At 35.2% G+C, this 18,232-nt stretch overlaps 1 protein-coding gene across 1 annotated transcript in view; it reads left to right on the top strand.

Moving 5' to 3' along the window:
- LOC136026819 (protein son of sevenless-like) overlaps nt 1-18,232 on the top strand; it is a 104,213-nt gene that overhangs the window by 73,692 nt on the left and 12,289 nt on the right. The window contains exons 14-17 of the mRNA XM_065703521.1: nt 5,995-6,112; nt 9,625-9,794; nt 12,496-12,612; nt 16,076-16,349. Coding sequence (XP_065559593.1) covers nt 5,995-6,112; nt 9,625-9,794; nt 12,496-12,612; nt 16,076-16,349 — 679 coding nt within the window. The remainder of the gene's footprint in view (nt 1-5,994; nt 6,113-9,624; nt 9,795-12,495; nt 12,613-16,075; nt 16,350-18,232) is intronic.

The raw sequence follows: 18,232 nt of genomic DNA, 5'->3' as shown, positions 1-18,232 counted from the left end.
TAAATTCAAATGACAAATAACAATTGAAAATAATTCTGTTAATAAATTAAAATCTTTTTTTTAATTTGGCTTGAAAATTGTTTGGGAGATGGGGGGAAGGGTTAATCAAGATTTTTCCCCGGGCGCAAGGGAGGCCTGGACCGCTGCTGTGTAGTTACGGGCTTCGAAGATTCACAATGAGGAAGAAAATAATTTTAATTTGGAACAAAACTTAAATAGAACTTATACATTAAGGTTCAAAGCACTGCATACATTTCTGGACTTATCAGACGGTATGGAATGAGGTCCATTGTAGAACATGAGTCCGTTTTCTGTGTGAGATGTAAACTCAAATGTGGTTGATCCGTCACTGTAGGAAGGCGAAGAAGGGAGCCATCCGAAACTAACACCATTAAAAGAAGCTTCTAGAGTCTCGCTTCGCGGACCTTCAAATTTGTTTGGGCATTCACATCTTAGAAAAGGAAGTAACTATTATCACTGAGAACTAAAACTGGCTCTAGATGTTGTTAGCACCACTAATAAATTGTTTTAAATTAATTGCCATGTTGTCACCATCATCGAAATTGCAAATTTTAAAACTGATTTCTACATCTTACAACTGGTAAGGTAACGCCAGCATGTCGAAATAAAATAAAGCACAACTATCAAACGTTTGTCAAAGTACATATAAACAATTGACTAAATAAGCGAGCGAACGGATCAAGCTTTCACCAATTTAGAAAGTGAAGGAAATTCATAAGGCAATGTGCTATATTTCGAAGTGCTTAGGTAGATCAAATAAAAGTGCGAATAATAGTGAAAAAAAAAATTATGGCACTTGGTATTAACCAAGTGACATATAGCAATCGCAAATTCTGTCGGTCTGTCGGTCCCGGTTTTGCTACTTTAGGCACTTCCAGGTAAGCTAGGACGATGAAATTTGGCAGACGTATCAGGGACCGGACCAGATTAAATTAGAAATAGTCGTTTTCTCGATTTGACCATCTGGGGGGGGGGGGGGTTAACTCGGAAAAAAATAGAAAAATTGAAGTATTTTTAACTTTCGAACGGTTGATCAGATCTTAAGGAAATTTGATGTTTGGAAGGATATTGTGTCTCAGAGCTGTTATTTTAAATCCCGACCGGATCTGGTGACATTTGGGATGGGGAAACCTAAAACTTGGAAAACACTTAGGGTGGAGGGACCGGGATAAAACTTGGTGGGAAAAATAAGCATAAGTCCCAGATACATGATTGACATAACCGGAACGGATCCGTTCTCTTTGGGGTAGTTGGGGGGGGGGGGTTAATTCTGAAAAATTAGAAAAAATGAGGAATTTTTAGCTTAGGAACGGATGATTGAATCTTAATGAAATTTGATGTTTGGAAGGATATCGTGTCTCAGAGCTATTAATTCAAATTCCAACTGGATCTGGTGACATTGGGGGGAGAGTTGGGAGGGGGAAACCTAAAACTTGGAAAACACCTAGAGTGGAGGGATCGGGATGAAACTTGGTGGGAAAAATAAGCACAAGTCCTAGATACATGATTGACATAACTGGAATGGATCCGCACTCTTTGGGTAGCTGGGGGGGGGGGTTAATTCTGAAAAATTAGAAAAAATGAGGTATTTTGAACTTACGAACGGGTGATCGGATCTCAATGAAGTTTGATATTTAGAAGAATATTATGTCTCAGAGCTCTTATTTTAAATCCCGACCGGATCTGGTGACATTGGGGGGGGGGGAGTTGGGAAGGGGAAACCTAAAAGTTGGAAAACACTTATTGTGGAGGGATCGGGATGAAACTTGGTGAGAAAAATAAGCACAAGTCTTAGATACATGATTGACATAACCGGAACAGATCCGCTCTCTCTGGAGTAGTTGGGAGGGGGGGGTCCAATTCTGAAATTATTAGAAAAAATGAGGTATTTTTAACTTACAAACGGGTGATCGGATCTCAAAGAAATTTGATATTTAGAAGGATATCGTGTCTCAGAGCTCTTATTTTAAATCCCGAACAGATCTGGTGACATTGGGGGGGGGGGTTGGGAGGGGGAAACCTAAACTTGGAAACACTTAGAGTGGAGGGATCGGGATGAAACTTTGTGGGAAAAATAAGCACAAGTCCTAGATACATGATTGACATAGCCGGAATGGATCCGCTCTCTTTGGGGTAGTTGGGGGGGGGGGGGGGGTTTATTCTGAAAAATTAGAAAAAATGAGGTATTTTTAACTTACGAACGGGTGATCGGATCTCAATGACATTTGATATTTAGAAGGATATCGTGTCTCAAAGCTCTTTTTTTAAGTCCCGACCGGATCTGGTGACATTGGGGGGAGTTTGGGGTGGGGGAACCTAAAATCATGGAAAACGCTTAGATTGGAGAGATCGGGATGAAACTTGGTGGGCAAAATAAGCAGAAGTCTTAGATACGTGATTTACATAATTGGAACGGATCCGCTCTATTTGGGGGGTATTTAATTCAGAAAAATTAGAAAAAATGAAGTATTTTTAACTTACGAAGGAGTGATCGGATCTTCATAAAACTTCAGATTTAGAAGGACCTCGTGACTCAGATCTCTTATTTTAAATATCAGCTGGGTCCAGCGTAATTGGGGGGGGGGCAGTCGAGGGGAACCGGAAATCTTAGAAAATACTTAAAGCGGTGAGATCAGGATGAAACTGGATGGAAAGAATAAGAACCTGTCTGAGACACTTGACTGAAATAATCGGACCAGATCTGCTCTCTTTGGTGGAGTTGGGGGGGGGGGGTAATTTTGAAATTGAGGTATTTTTAACTTACGAAAGGGTGACCAGATCTTAATGAAATTTGATATTTAGAAGGGTTTTGGGATTTAAAGCTCTAATTTTAAATTCCGAACAGATCCTGTGACATTGGGGGGAGTTGGAGGGGGAACCAAAATTCTCGGAAAAAGTGAAAATTGGGGTATTTTTATTTTACGAATAGGTGATCGGATCTTAATGAAATTTGGTATTTAGAAGGAATCCATGTCTCAGAGCTCTTATTTCAAATCCCGACAGCATCTTTTGACATTGGGGGGAGTTGGAGGGGGAAATATTTGAAAACACTTGGAGTGGAGGAATCGGGATGAAGCTTGGTGGATAGAATAAGCAAATGTCCTTGATACGTGATTGACGGAGCCGTACTGGATTCGCTCTCTTTGGGGGAGTTGGGGGGAGGGGTTCATTGATTTAGCGAGTTTGGTGCTTCTGGACGTTCTAGGACGATGAAAATTGGTGGGCGTATCAGGGGGCTGCACGAATTGACTTGATAAAGTCGTTTTTCAAGATTCGACTATCTGGGGGGCTAAAGGGAGAGGAAAAATTAGAAAAAATTAGGTATTTATAACATACGAGTGGGTGATCGGATCTTAATGAATTTTGATATTTAGAAGGACATTATGACTCAGAGCTCTTATTTTAAATCCTGACCGGCATCAAGCCTCTGATTTTCCTTTTAAATCAGTCTATTGATTCATAGAATTTTGCTAGAGCTCATACCATGTGATCTCTTGGCTCTTAGCTCTTCTTGCCTCGTTACAAGTGCCATATGAGCTCTTAGCTCTTGTTTTAAATTTAATTATAAAATTATTCGAAAAAATTAAATAATATGTATCTGCGTTAACTAGAATAGCTAGAAAGCTAACATAAGTATTTCAAAATAAAAGCACAACGTTCAAACAGTCGGCAGAGATTATATAAATTATTATGAAGGTAATTATAGATAATTGTGCAGTATATAGAAGCACTTAAAAGAATTGGAAATTTAGGAGTATTATATCAACTTATAAAACTTTTAGCAAAGAAAGTAAGTAAAATACTCAATAAAAATTACAAGTATTGTGGAACAAATACCCAACAGAAATAATTGGTGATATAACAGAGGTTAGTAAGATATATAGAATATTCTTGGCATTTTTAATAGAAAAACCTTTGAAGGGAAAGGGGCTGTACTTGTTTCAGTTATGGATTAGATGCTTTAAGAGAGAATTTGTGTTCTTCTACGTACAAAATGATTCACTATGTCTCATGAGTTGGTAGTGTTCATACCCTCTTATTATATTCTCAATATAAAAGCATGCTTTGTAGATGCTATAAAGTATCATTATATGAAGCTATTATAATCTTCTTTTTGCGCTATGACCTTTTGAGTTTTAAAATATATATAATGACCCCCTGAAAACCGAATATAGAGGAAAAAATTAGTTTTGTTCTTTTTGTATCCACAAGAATAAAGAAAAAAATTAGGACTGCAAACAATCAGGAAATAAATAAAAAAAAGAAAACATCATAAGAATGGCTTCTCTAACTTTAGAACAAAAAAAAAAATCGGAATGACAGTATAAAACACTTTGTCAGTCACTTTTTTGTGACCATTTATTTGATATGGTATGTCCATAAAGTCAATCTTACCCGTTAAATTACTGTTTTGTTATCACTGTGGTAAATAATGCAAAAATTTATACCTAGGGCACTACAATATTTTTTTTGCAACCATTTGGAACCTAAACTGCTATAAACTGTGAATACCCACCGTTAGTCAAAACTAACGATTTTAATGTCAATTTTACATTCAACATATTTACACGATAGGAGGAAAGCCAGTACCTTATTAGCACCTATACTAGGCACTTGATCCAAATATAATCCTCCCCAGCAAGGGGGCTTAAAATTAAATTGACTATGATAATACAAAATGCATTATGCTAACGATGTAACTTTTAAAAGAGTGTGGCAAAAGGGAAAAATGTGTTTCAAATTAATATATCTTTCAAAGATGACATGAGAATTAAAACGATCTTTGAGGTAATGCAATACTTTGTAGTCAACAAATGGGATGCAGCGGAAATGAGTAGAACAACTAAGGAACTAAAGCTGTGATGCAAACTGTAAATATCCTTTTTCGATTGCATATTCCTTATCATAGACGTCTAATTGAATTTGCACAAGTCACTTGTCAAATACATAAATACGACATCTCAAACATCAAAAACAAGAAGAACAATAAGAATTTTTTTCAAGAGTAGCACTAAAAACTTGTTTTTAATTATTCTTCTTTCATTTCAATGAATTGCCTTGTTTCATCTCACTTTGTTTATCAGTCGTGGTTGAACCTCGCTGAAGTAAGGATGCCGGGACTGTTTTGAAAATTTTCACTTTAGTTTTATTGGTCGTATGTTGTTGTAATTTTTCTTCTTTTATGTATTTATGTTTCGCTGAGGATGGATCCCTTGGACATAGGACCGAAATATTCATTTAGATTAGATTTCCACTGTGTTACGAAAAGAATCCTCTATTGTTCTACTTGTTTTTGATGTTTGTGATGGGAAAGGCAGTTTGGTCTTCGTGGCCATTTAATACGTCATCTGAATTGTAATTTGCTATTGTAAATAATTCAGGTCTATAAGAGTAGCACTAAAATATCGTTTATGGTTGTTCGGGAAAAAAAAGGTGAATAGTCGTGAAGTCTTTTTTTGCTCATGCATTACATTTCTTTATAACTAATGACTTTGAAAAGAAATGATTCTTTGAAAAACAAGGAATTGTGCCATACAAGATGCACTGGTGTAACGTATTGGAATTTTAATTGAGGAAAATTTCGAAGAATATAAAACATTTCCCTTTTCCAAGCTAATATAATCTTTTTGTTAACAGTGGGCTTTCAAAGCCCACTATATTTTTCCTTCAGTTAAGGGGGTCGTTTGTTGGCTTTTTTGGAGACTTGCACTTCAAATTCCCTCCTAAAACTCCTGGATTGATTGGTGGCTTCTCATAAGGGCTGAAAATATAGCACGTTTTATATCATTTCACTAACTTAAAATTTACAGACATCTGTAGAATCTACTCGCTTTGTTAAAATTTGTATCTCCTAGTTTAGCTTGTAAACTAAAAATATAATTTTCAAAATTTTCATTTCATTTCACCCATAAAAAGTAAAACCCATCGCCACTTAGATTTTATCCTCTTTATTTTACTTTTACGTATTTCAAGGCTCTCCCTCAAAAGCTAGAAAAGGCCTTAGAAGAAGCTAAAGAGCTGAGTTCGGACCATTTCAGAAAGTATCAAGAAAAGCTCCGGTCTATAAATCCCCCATGTGTTCCCTTCTTCGGTAAGTAGATGTTTCTCTACTTCTAACATTGTTCCTCACTGTCTCCTTTATTGCTTTAATTTAAGACCTCTAATCTCTCTCTCTCTCTCTCTCTCTCTCTCTTTCTCTCTCTCTCTCTCTCTCTCTCTTCTCTCTCTCTCTCTCTCTCTCTCTCTCTCTCTCTCTCTCTCTCTCTCTCTCTCTCTCTCTCTCTCTCTCTCTCTCTCTCTCTCTCTCTCACTCTCTCTCTCTCTCTCTCTCTCTTTCTTCTCTCTCTCACTCTCTTTTTTATCTTAAAAAAAAAAAAAAAAAAAATTGAAAAACGCAGAATTATTAAAGCTGTAGAATGTTTTTTTTTTTCCAGCCGTAAACTCGAACCAAAACCTACAGTCAAGAAATGTAATTTTTATGACCAATATATTATTTTTGGAAATTAATAAGCTATTCGGTGCCTGCTTTTCTTTAAGATTATATCTCAGAAAAAGGTCCTTAGTCATAAAACTCTTTTCTGTAGAAAAGGAGTTGTACAATAGTTGTACAGTTGTACAGTATAGTTAAAACTCTACAGGCTTATAGTTCATTTTGATTTAGTTAACATCCACCTAAATTTTTCTTGACAATTCCGTCTAAATACTTTTAGCTTCCGTATTAGCAATAGTTTTAGTAGCATTCTATGTATAGCATCTTCGTTTATTCCACATCCCAATACTTTTCATTTCATTGTGACTCTCTCTCTCTCTCTCTCTCTCTCTCTCTCTTTCTCTTTCTCTCTCTATCACTCTTCTCTTTTTTATCTTCGTTTCTTCTAAGTACATATTCCTCTGTTAATGCAATTTTAATGCATTGCCCTTGAGGATTGAAAGACATTTGGTAAGTTTTAATGTTCAGAAGAGTTGGCTTCATGGCTGCACAGTCTTTTGGATTTATTATGTATGTATTGTACAATGAAAACAAAAATTATGAGGGGTTGTTACCGGAGGGCTGGAAGAATAGATTTCATACATGGGGGAGTTGGTGTGCATCCCCTTTTGCAGAAATGTTTATGAAGGTCATTATAGCTTATGTTTTTTTTTTTGCCTTAGATTCGAAGGTGATTGTCAAGATCAAACAAAAAAAAAAATCATAATAGACAGTAGGAAATGCAATTAATTTCTTTAGATCCGAAGATGAACCTAGTAAAAAAATAGGGCTCTGTAAAACTGGGGTAGTCGAAAATTTAATCCTATTAGGGATAAAGTAAGTTTTTCTTTGCGGAGGATATCAAGTATTGAATATGATTCTGGCCGCCTTTTCTGGCCAAAAACGGAAGCATTAGAACTCCATGGTCCCTAATTCAAATTCTCTGTACTGTTACTACTACCAACAACTTGTTGTATCACCAAGCTTCCTGAGGCAAACGCAGCTGCGTACGCTCCTCCGCCACAACCTGTTCAAAGCTTCCCTTATTACTTCCTCTTATGAAATTCCTGTTCCCTTTAGTTCTTTTTCATAATTCCTGCCCTATTCGGGGACCACCTCCGTCCCCGAAAAACCCAACTATTGTTTGGCCCAGAAAAATACATTTTTGTATTTTTTAAACTCAATTTATGATAATTTACTGAGGTCAAATAAAGTAAATATCACCTCACCTAAGAGCTATGACCTCTGTCCACGTAATATGTCAGATAATTTTAATGAACCGGAACCGAAAAGGTCAAAGAGATTTGCCTCGGCTGTTGCATTGAAAAAATAAGAGCAATAAACTATATGTAATTAGTTTATTAGGTATAAATTTTGTTTATTTTTATTCATGTCTTTTAGTTTTACTGCTGATGATGAACATTGTATATGTGTTCGAAATATCCAGTTAAATAATTTTATATCTATTCACTGTCAATAAAAAGGTATCATCCCTATTTTGAACTGTTTTACTTTTATAATCTTTCATTCTTCATCATTCATCCGTGTCATAGCTGTCTTCAGCTTTCTTTCATTATAGCAATAGAAAGCTGCATCGAAACATATTTTCCATAGAGCTTATTGTTTGGTATAAAATTAGGCAAATGAGCGCTTGAAGTAATTGAGCGATGAAGCTTGAAGTGTTACGATTCGAGGGTGCTAAATATGGGGCAACCTAGATTTGAGTTCTTTTTCTAGGATGGCATTGTGCCTGGTTCTATCCCCAGGCTATTAAACTTTTAAAGTTTTTCTACCCTCGTGCCGGAAGTACCTAAGAGTAAAATATAAGTGATTATCTGGATGAAGGAATAACAAAAAGTGATGAGACTTTTGCATTTAGGTTGAAACTCAAGAGAGGTGGATCCCCTAGCCCATGTCCACTCTCAGTGTGTAGATGTCGCTATCTAGCGAGTCTGAGCAATGGCCGTAGTGCTGTTTGCGTTTTCAAAATTTAGCTCTACCTTGTTTTACTTTTGCAAAAGCTAATGTCGGTAACTTTTACTCAACCCGTTCTTCTTTCTTCTTTTTACTCAACCGTTCTTCTTTTTTTACTCAACCCGTTAACGCCACACTTAATGCGGCAGATAATAAGTATGCTGAATCGCCAGGTATTCTACGCTCTTCAGTTTAAGGGACATTCAGTTTCTTGATTAGGCTGAATCTACCTCCTCGATGTCGACAGTATGGGCGCGCATTTCAATTTCATTGTAGCAAAAAGCCACTTTAGCCTAAGCCATTTCAGATTCAATTTGAAAAGATGAACCTACTGATATATACGGAGGATTGGTGCTGGAACTCAAACAGTTTGCTTTGCTGTTTGCTTCAAAATTAGGCATTGGAGGTATCAGAAAAGAAAAGGGATAACATATGGAAAAGGAATATATAGAAAAGGGAAAACATCCATTTATCAGTGTACTCGGCTAATATCGAGTTTAAACTTTACTTAACCCTAAGTGGCCGTAATTGAGTCCAGACAGCCTCATATATGTAAGTCTCTACCTTTAAAGTAGCAAAATTCAGGGGGGGGGCTAAGGATACGGCGTTTTTCTTCTATTAAATTACAAGAAAAAAACATTTCTCTATGGAAATACGAATAAAAGTATTTTTAGATTTTAGGTAGTGGGATCAAATGCCTCCTGCCTTCCCTAATTGACGTCACTGTTTAAGGGTAGCCATTATACAAGATAGAAGGATTTAAGACAGATGGGTGTGGAACAGAAGTTGTTAGTTTATCGGCGTTCACAAATCAATTTCATTGAGAACATAGGTCCTCTACTTCTGTACCCCACAGAAGGTTTAAGTGATAAATGAGTGTCCGAACCAAAGGTCTGGAGAGTAAGAAAAATATTTCTATTGATTTCTTTTAAAAATTGCTAAAATCATTAAGGCTTTTATATTTCACTAGTAATCTTTGATAAGAACTACACCTTAGATTTGCATTGAGGAAAGAAGGGGGACAACCATTGAAAATTTGTGTTTTACTGTGTCTTGCGGTTCTATATCGGGATGCGTTCTCAAATATGAAAGCCGCCTTCTCTGAGTCCTGTAGCCTTATCTTGACCAAGAAGGTGCAAATTTTGGTGGTTTCATTTTAGGCATGTACCTGACAAATATTTTACACATTGAAGAAGGAAATCCAGACTTTCTTCCACGAGCGGAAAACTTGATCAATTTTGCCAAGAGAAGAAAAGTGGCTGAAATAACTGGAGAAATACAACAGTATCAAAATCAACCCTACTGTTTAACGCTTGTACCTAAGATAAGGGTAAGTTCGCTCAGTCGGTTTCATAATCGTTAATTTTACAATGTTTAAAGATACCATCAGCAACTTATCATAGTGAAAGGACAAATGAGTCCTACATAGCATAAAATTGTGTCAGTATCTTGGCTGTATTGGCCTAACAGTCGGCTCGGCACTCTCAAGGGAAGCGACTACTCTTCCTGGGCCATTTGTGGAAACTAAAAAGTCATTATAACAATATTATAATTTACCATGTATATATATATATATATTTATATATATATATATATATATATATATATATATATATATATATATATATATATATATATATATATATATTTATATATTCTCACAATTGTATAATCTATAATATCATTACCTTAGATTACCTTAAATCGCAGCTTGGAGCGATATAAAGATTTTCCATCCTTGTGATGCTCCAGAGATGAAAAAAAAATTCGTTTGGTGTAGATTGTGGTTGATCTAGACTCTTGTGGATGAATCTGCAGCTTCACAATTGTAAACGAATTCCTGGCAGAGCCATTCCTTATCAATGTGGGACTTGAACGTGTCGGTTCAAGTTACAGAAACTGTTACCTCAGATAGTTGATTCCACAGATTGATGACTCTTTGGCTGAAGAAATGACTTCTGTGTCTACTCGTGGCATGCTGCATGGGGAGCTTCATTGAATGTCCTCTAGTGTCAGAATGCAAGGGCTGTGCAAAGAGACCAGGAAAGTAAAACAGTCCAAAAAGAGGGATGATACCTTTTAATTGACAATGAATAGATATAAAATTATTTAACTGGATATTTCGAACACATATACAGTGTTCATCATCAGCAGTACTGCTGTTTTACTGCCGATGATGAACACTGTATATGTGTTCGGAATATCCAGTTAAATAATTTTATATCTGTTCACTGTCAATAAAAAGTTATCAACCCTATTTTGAACTGTTTTACTTTCGTCATGGAAAGGCAGTGTGGTCTTCGAAGTTATCTGAGACCAGGAAGGATATTTGTTAAAATCATATCACCCGTTTTCCTTCAGTATGTCAGTGTCGATAGCTTCAAACGACGTAGTCTTTCTTCGTATGGAAATTTATTCATGTTGGAAACCATCTTAGTGGCACGACGCTGGACATCCTCAAGCAACTTCTTATCTTTTTTTTTGAAAAAAGGGGCTGCCAATGATATTCCAACCTCCAGACGTGGTCGTACAAGCGAATTATATAACTTCATAAAAACTCTAATAATCATATAATAATAATGCATATATGTTGTATATTATGCTATATAAATTATTTGTATTATAATTTAAATAACAGGATACTATATAAATTCCCATCTGAAGGTATTATAGTTGTAAATCTAAATTTTAAATAAATACCGTAGTTGCTACTCCTTTAGGGACAGGATCTTGCAATAGCTAAGTTTAAACCTGAGTTCTCAGAGTTTCCTGGTAAATCAGTTTAATTAAGTTGCTTGTTAACCTATATATATATATATATATATATATATATATATATATATATATATATATATATATATATATATATATATATATATATATATATATATATATATAAACTCATCACACGAGATGTGCCTAAAGTAATCTGATAAGCTAACCTCAATAATCTGAAATAGTCTGATAACAATCAGAATATTATGATTCGTGCGTTTCACTTTCCTCCCTTTCTCGTGAAAAAAGGAAATATCGTAAAAATGATTATATTTGTGCATATTCTTAAATTCGGACTTTTAGTTCTGAATTATAACTAAATTACAGACTTAAATCACTCCCCCTCCTCCATAGTGGAGGTACTGAACAGAACACAACTGATGAGCCAAAGTAATGCCATAGAGAGGTGATACAGAACTCTCAGCTGCCACTCTTGGGAACCGTCTAACGGTTTATAAGTGGCCACGGAATTCCTGTATCAATTTTCTGGGAATAAGCAGTGCGACGACTGTGTAAACCTCGTACTTTGAAAATCACTCAGTGATAATTTATTGCGCCCGTAGGCCCGGGCCTAATGGGCCTATTGCGAAATCGAGGCCTGTATTTTTATGATTTTAAGTTTGTAAAGACTACGTAAATTAGGCTTGTGCAAGAGTGTATGTCTAAATAAACCTAAGTCTAATATTGTAAATTTATAGTGTAATTTAGGAAAGATTCAATTAATTTGCTTTGTTTGTTTGTTATTATCGAATCGACTGTAAAGCCTATGAATAGTTCAATCTCAAACGAACAGAAAAAACTGAGGATATGCTGTAGGTAAAATTTTGCTTATAATCAGTCAAATTGTGAGCGATCCAAACTTTATTTCCAGTTAATAGCTGGCTGACTTGCTACTTATCAAAGTAAGAACAAATAAGCACAGGCCTGATCCTAGGGTGGGGGGAGGGATATCACAGTTTTATTTGGGCGGGTTTAAGAGGAACCCCTAAAATGCTCTGTTAAACATAAAATTATCTACAATGTCCCATATGTATGCATTTGCGTATGCATAAATCATATTTTTAATACCGGTTATTCATTGCCAAAATTTTAAGCGAAGTGTTTAACAAAAAAAAAAGATCGTAAGAGTATTGTAACGTAGAACATGTAAACGTGAAAAAAATGTTTTTTTTCAAGTGCTTGTATTGCTGTATACTTTAATGCTGTATATTTGTAGTAATGTTAGCATTTTTTAATTTTCTGTATTTTTATTTTAGCATTTGCTTGAGAACCTGAATCCATTTAGTGATTGCAATGATACTCAAATTAGTAATTATTTATATGAAAAGAGTCTTGAAATCGAGCCAAGGGGATGCAAGCAACCTAATAAATTTGTAAGTAGTTTGTCTATACCTGTTCGTTCTTTACCCCCTTATTCGTTCTCTCTTTCTCTTTTCTGTTCGTTTTCTCTCTTTTCTTTGTTTATCTTTTTTATCTCTTTTTGTTTTATCTTCCTCTTCTGTCATCCGTGTTACTAGTAGCTTAGCGTGCATCATTTGTCATATTAGGCTCATACAAGGCTGGTTCCTATAGTGGAGGGAACTTTACAATTTTTTAGGAGATGGGGACATTCAAAACTGCTAACTAGTTTTTTGTATGCCACTATGATTCAATTCTCCTTTTCGGTCCTTTCGAACAATGTCAGTAGGGGTGGGGAGAGGGGGGTAGTCAACGAATAGTTAGTAATCCTTAAAGAAGCATGCTAAACCCAGGGATCATCGAATACAAAAAGAAAGAAAAGAAGAAACACTACCCTCCAGAGACGTTACTAATTCAAAATATGAAAGTGGGAATTGTCGTCATTTCGGGTTGTCATAAGATGTGGCATTCCCCTCTGAAATATACTAATTTTCGATAACCTGTATTTTCACCTTTTATGATTTATTTTGATATTTTGTCCCAGGTAGTTTAGCATATTGTGTCTTAGGTCAATAAAATTGATATAGAAGGTCCTCAGAAGTCATTTCAAGGTCGGAATACTTTTTCGACCTTTCGTGTCCTGAAGTCATTATCTTCTACCTAGAAAGAGTTCTATGAATGTAGCGTCCCAATAGAATGATATTTGCTTTCAAGTTCAATGCAGTAGAACGTCGAAAATTTGGAAGTCGACAAGTAGAACTCAAGTTTTTTTAGGACATTATGTTGACACTTTCTGATTAAAATTATAAATAATATGTTTTAAAATTTTAATCATCCTTTTGGTGTCTTCATTTTTAGTAATTTTTCACTAGTTGCACATACTTATTTACTGGCGTCAATGCCAAACCATGCCTTAATACTCAACGCTCACCACCGCACAGAGCTTTCGAAAGCAAACGTAGCAACGCTAATGCGTGTTAGTTTTTAATTCATTTTATTATTATTTATCGAAGTCTACATATTCCTGTGATAAACTTGTAATTGTAATTAGTCGTAATAATAATGTTTTAATGACTTAGTAAGCTCATTTGAACAATAAATAAATAGTTTCTGCTCAATTTGTGCTGGCTATCATTCGTAGATAATTTAATTGTAATATTTAAGAAGTTTGTGCTTTTTAAAACAAATTTCTTTACCCAAATTTACTAAAAATAATCTAAAAACGAGTTAACGTATGAATTTTGGAATAGTGAATTTACTTAGTATTTTAGATTAGAATGAATTTAAATCTGGTCGAATGTAAAATTAACGAATTTAGTAAAATTTAACTTAATCTGAAATTTATATTAAAAAATAAAATTAGTCATAAACAAAATGTGGATGGTAGGCTTCGGTACAAATTTTATTATCTTTATCTCTCAAACCAACAATAAACCGTGATAAGCTATGCCACACTAAGGCCTAAAAAGAGGGAACAACCACAGAAAAACTAATGAGCCATAGAGGGATAATATATATTCAACTTGGCTAAACTAAAAAAAAGCCACTATTGCTCTGTTCAACCTGGATTTCAAGCTCAATCCTCCCATATGGTGAAACTAGGTGTTTATTGCTTGTCACACAAAGCAGAAATGTCACATATAAGTATTATAACGAGTGTATATAATCGTTATTAGTATCTAAAGAGTGTGGTAAGCTTACAAGAGTGGAAACTGGTTCTTATGTTTAAAGGAAAAATCGCCAGTGCCATCTAGGTTTTTAACGACTTAGACCTCAAAATGCTGTATACCTATCTTGTCAGGTACTTCGAAATGCAGGTGAGATTAAAGAAAGTAAAATTGTGCCCTCAGTAGACCGACCAGCTTAAACTAAAACAGGCTACCAGGAGTCTCCCAAACTAACCTAGGCCTACTTTGTGCAGACTAAATTTTGTTTTCAAATTACTCGAAAGAAAAAAAGTATGCAAATTAATTGCCGAAGAGCTTTGATCCTCTAGCCTTGCAATTTTATTTTGTAAAATCTCTTGGTTTTTTTTTTACACCTTCAACTTTTTTATGTAGACGCCAGACTGTCATTGGTGCTAAAAGTTTTTGCTTATTATCGCTGATAATTTGCTATTAATGGTCTATATTAATTCCCCGAAGATCTATCTCTTATAAGTTTCCCATTCTACGCCTCTGGGTTTGACAATAGTTTTTTCCAGTCATCTTGATTATTATCGTGATTTTTTTTTTTTTTTTTGTCGTTGGCATTTTAAAAAACAAAACACACCGTTCAAGAAACAAATACTTAGTTTTTAATAAAACACAAATGACGTAACAGGCTCTAGAACTTTTACGGTTAGAGTAGGGGGAAGGGAGCATTAGCTAAACTCTTGCTTAAAGTAACTTTTGTTGGCTTTAAGTTTGAATTAAATATTTAATTTCATTTTTACTCGTTTTAAGATTTATTTATTCATGCATATCAGTATCAGTTATCTTTATGTTTCATATGATCATTTATTTTAATATTTATTCGTTTTGGATTTTATTTATTTTTTAATTGTAATTTCTGGTCTTCTCTGAGTTCTGGAGTCGGAAATATTATTGGGCTTTATTTCTGCTTGTCATAAGTTTTAAAAGGATCTACACTTTTCTCTAAAAAAAAGAACATTTTTTCGGAGTTTTTTTTTTTTTTTTATTAATTCTCCAAAGAGAGGTCAATGCAAGAACACGGGGAACGCATGTGAATACGGACAACACGGACGTTTTCTCAAATTTTTTCTATTGTTTTGACAGTAGAAGTGCCCTCGTGGATATTTCACTATCCTTGATGGGAAACTGATATACTAAAAACAAGAAGTGAAACTTAGCATTCTTGTTAACTAACTACACACACTCAACAATATCCATATATTTGCCAAAAGCAAAAACCTCACTCTTTGACGCATTAATTTGAAGGCTAATTTCTACCGAAGGCTAAGTTGCAATCAAATCAAAATGTCATTACCAGAATTGTTAAAAATAACAAGGAAAGGTACTCTAATAACAACAATTTGTCGATTCTAATTAATGAATTCTCTCTCCTTTTTTTTTCTCTCTCTCTCTCTCTCTCTCTCTCTCTCTCTCTCTTGGTCCCTCTCTCTCGCCCTTTCTCTCCCTCTTCCATACTTTTCCTTCTCTTTTTTCTCCCTTTCGATTATTTCTTCCCCCCCCCCTTCTCTGTATATCTCTATGTCTCTCTCTCTTTCTCTCCTCCTGTTTAAGAAGTATTTAGTTTTCTTTTTTTTCTTTTTTTTTTTTTTGGTTCTCTTCATTTTCAAGAATCCATTTGGAACATCTAGCGTTAAGTCAGTTGTGTGCTTTGAAGTTGGAATCTAAAAAAGAAATTGAAGTCGAGTTATTTAATTTTGCTTCTTAACAGTTTGATTGTGCTTTGTATTCCAATTTTCTTTTTCAGCCTAGGAAATGGCCCGAGTCAAGGTTGAAGTCACCTGGAATCAAACCCAAAAGTATGATCTTACGAAGTGTTCCACCAGCACTTCAATCCCTACAGTCCATAATGTCAGGAAGTCGCACAAATATTCAAGATGACAATGGACCCCATAGCGGAGACTTAACCTCTATAAATGAAAGCTCAAGGGGAGGTACACCGTCTACACCAGGAACACCGCTAACACCGCCTCAAATCAATGATCCTGTTTTTGCATCTGTAATCATTGGACACAATGCAGGTATTATTCATTTTGCTGAGGAAACTATATATTAAATTTTATTTTTTTTAGAACGGTGTGATGTAAAGCTAGTCTGTTAGACGAACGTAGTCAAATTTATTCTAGTTTTTATTATTTCTTGGTAGTGCTCTCTTTTTCTCCGTCGTTCTGTGGCTGTTGTAGTTACAATACTGAAAGATAGCATAATGCAGATTTGGGGTTGAAAAAGTTTGATTGGCAGGTAGTTTGGTAGTTTGATTGGAGATAGATGACAACTGTTTATTGTCGCCGTTTCCTTGTTGAAATTGTTAACTAGCAATCCTGTGTGGTTGACCGCATATCTTCTAGGTGTTGGCCCAAAAGCTGAAAATGCTTGATTAACAGAGGTGCTTTTAATCACTATCCCATCCTTATCTCTCATACTATTGTTTTATTTAGTTATATATGTATTTTATGTTTTGTCGGCATCTCATCATATAGGTTAATACAATGACAGTGAGGTGGACCCACTAAATACATAACAAGGCAAGGTGCTTATGGTGTATTCAATAGAAGGTGTGGTGCTCTTTTGTTTGTTTGTTTTTCTTTCTTTCTTTCCTTTTTTTGTGAATGGTAACTTGGGTGTGGCTATCGATCGATTCCACTGCAAAGCTTTGTCATCATTTGTTTTTTTAGTTTTAGCTCTCTTTGAAATCGCCCTGTACTTGCATACAAAACGGATAGGAGTATTCCCTCCCCAAAGTTGGTTCAAATCCCCCCCCCCTCCAGGACCAGTTCTCTTATAGCCTCTTTTCGTACAAAAAATTAATAATATGAAGCTGTGGGAATTTATGAGCAAATTACTGTCGTGTATTGTCTCTTTATTCATAACCACAGATACAAAAATGAAAGATGGAATAACTTAGGAAAGAAGGAAACAAAACAACAAGAGGAAGGCACACAATTAAAAAAAAATTGAATAAGACGATTGTAAGGTGACTTACGGATAAGCCCTATTTTTACTTGATAAAATTGGAGTCCAAGAAGGGTTTATCATTCTAGCTTCTGATGTGACCTGATACAAGCTCCAAAGATTATTAGAACTGAGGAACAGTCATCGCTCATAAAACAAGAGTAGTTTGGCTACACTCAGTTCAACATTGTAACTTAATTTCTTCTGTCTAATATGCTTTATTATTTATCTTATGGAATTGTAGTAATATAGTCAGTTAAAAGCATTCCTAAGAAGTTTTTTTTTTATCTGGTGGTAATTTTTAGTAGTCTTCTATTCTTGTGTTTCTAAACGTTCAATATTATCTTTCTCTTTCTCTTTTTTTTAGTTCTTTATAAATAAACCAACTTTTATTATTACATTGAGTGGCCTTTTCATTTAAAGAGAACGGACAAATTCCCAGGCTCTCATTAATCTGCTGATCATATAGTCGCCCTGCAGATAAGAGGAGTATACCACATGAGAGGAATTCACTCCTCCCCAAATTTTCCTGAAGAGTACCTCGCTCTTGGAATGTGTCATAATATAAATCTTAAAGTGAAATCCTTTTAGTTTGACCCCCACCCTTCTCCAAGGGTTTGACATGTTTGTAGTAAATAGCCTTATGAAGTGCTTGTTGATTACTAGTACTAGAAGATAAATAATCAAAATCTGCACTCGCCAATTTGGCTAAAAGTGAAGTAAATAAAGCACGCGTGCCGATAAGAGTGCAGATAAGAAAGAGGCTTATGTGCACACATGTTCGCTCCTTAAGGAAGGGGATTATATCACAGGAAATTTCATGATGGGAGGGGTAAATAATCAGAAGAATTTAATGTTTAGGTAGCTTTTCAATTATTCCAGGGGTTCTTAAGATTAGTGCAGATGTTATTTCTAATCCCCTAATTAATCTAATTCTAATCTAAGCTCCTTC

Source organism: Artemia franciscana, chromosome 5 (genome assembly GCF_032884065.1).
Source record: "Artemia franciscana chromosome 5, ASM3288406v1, whole genome shotgun sequence".
NCBI lineage: Eukaryota > Metazoa > Arthropoda > Branchiopoda > Anostraca > Artemiidae > Artemia > Artemia franciscana.
The sequence above is the reverse complement of the archived record's forward strand: the minus strand, read 5'-3'. Positions and strand labels throughout refer to the sequence as shown.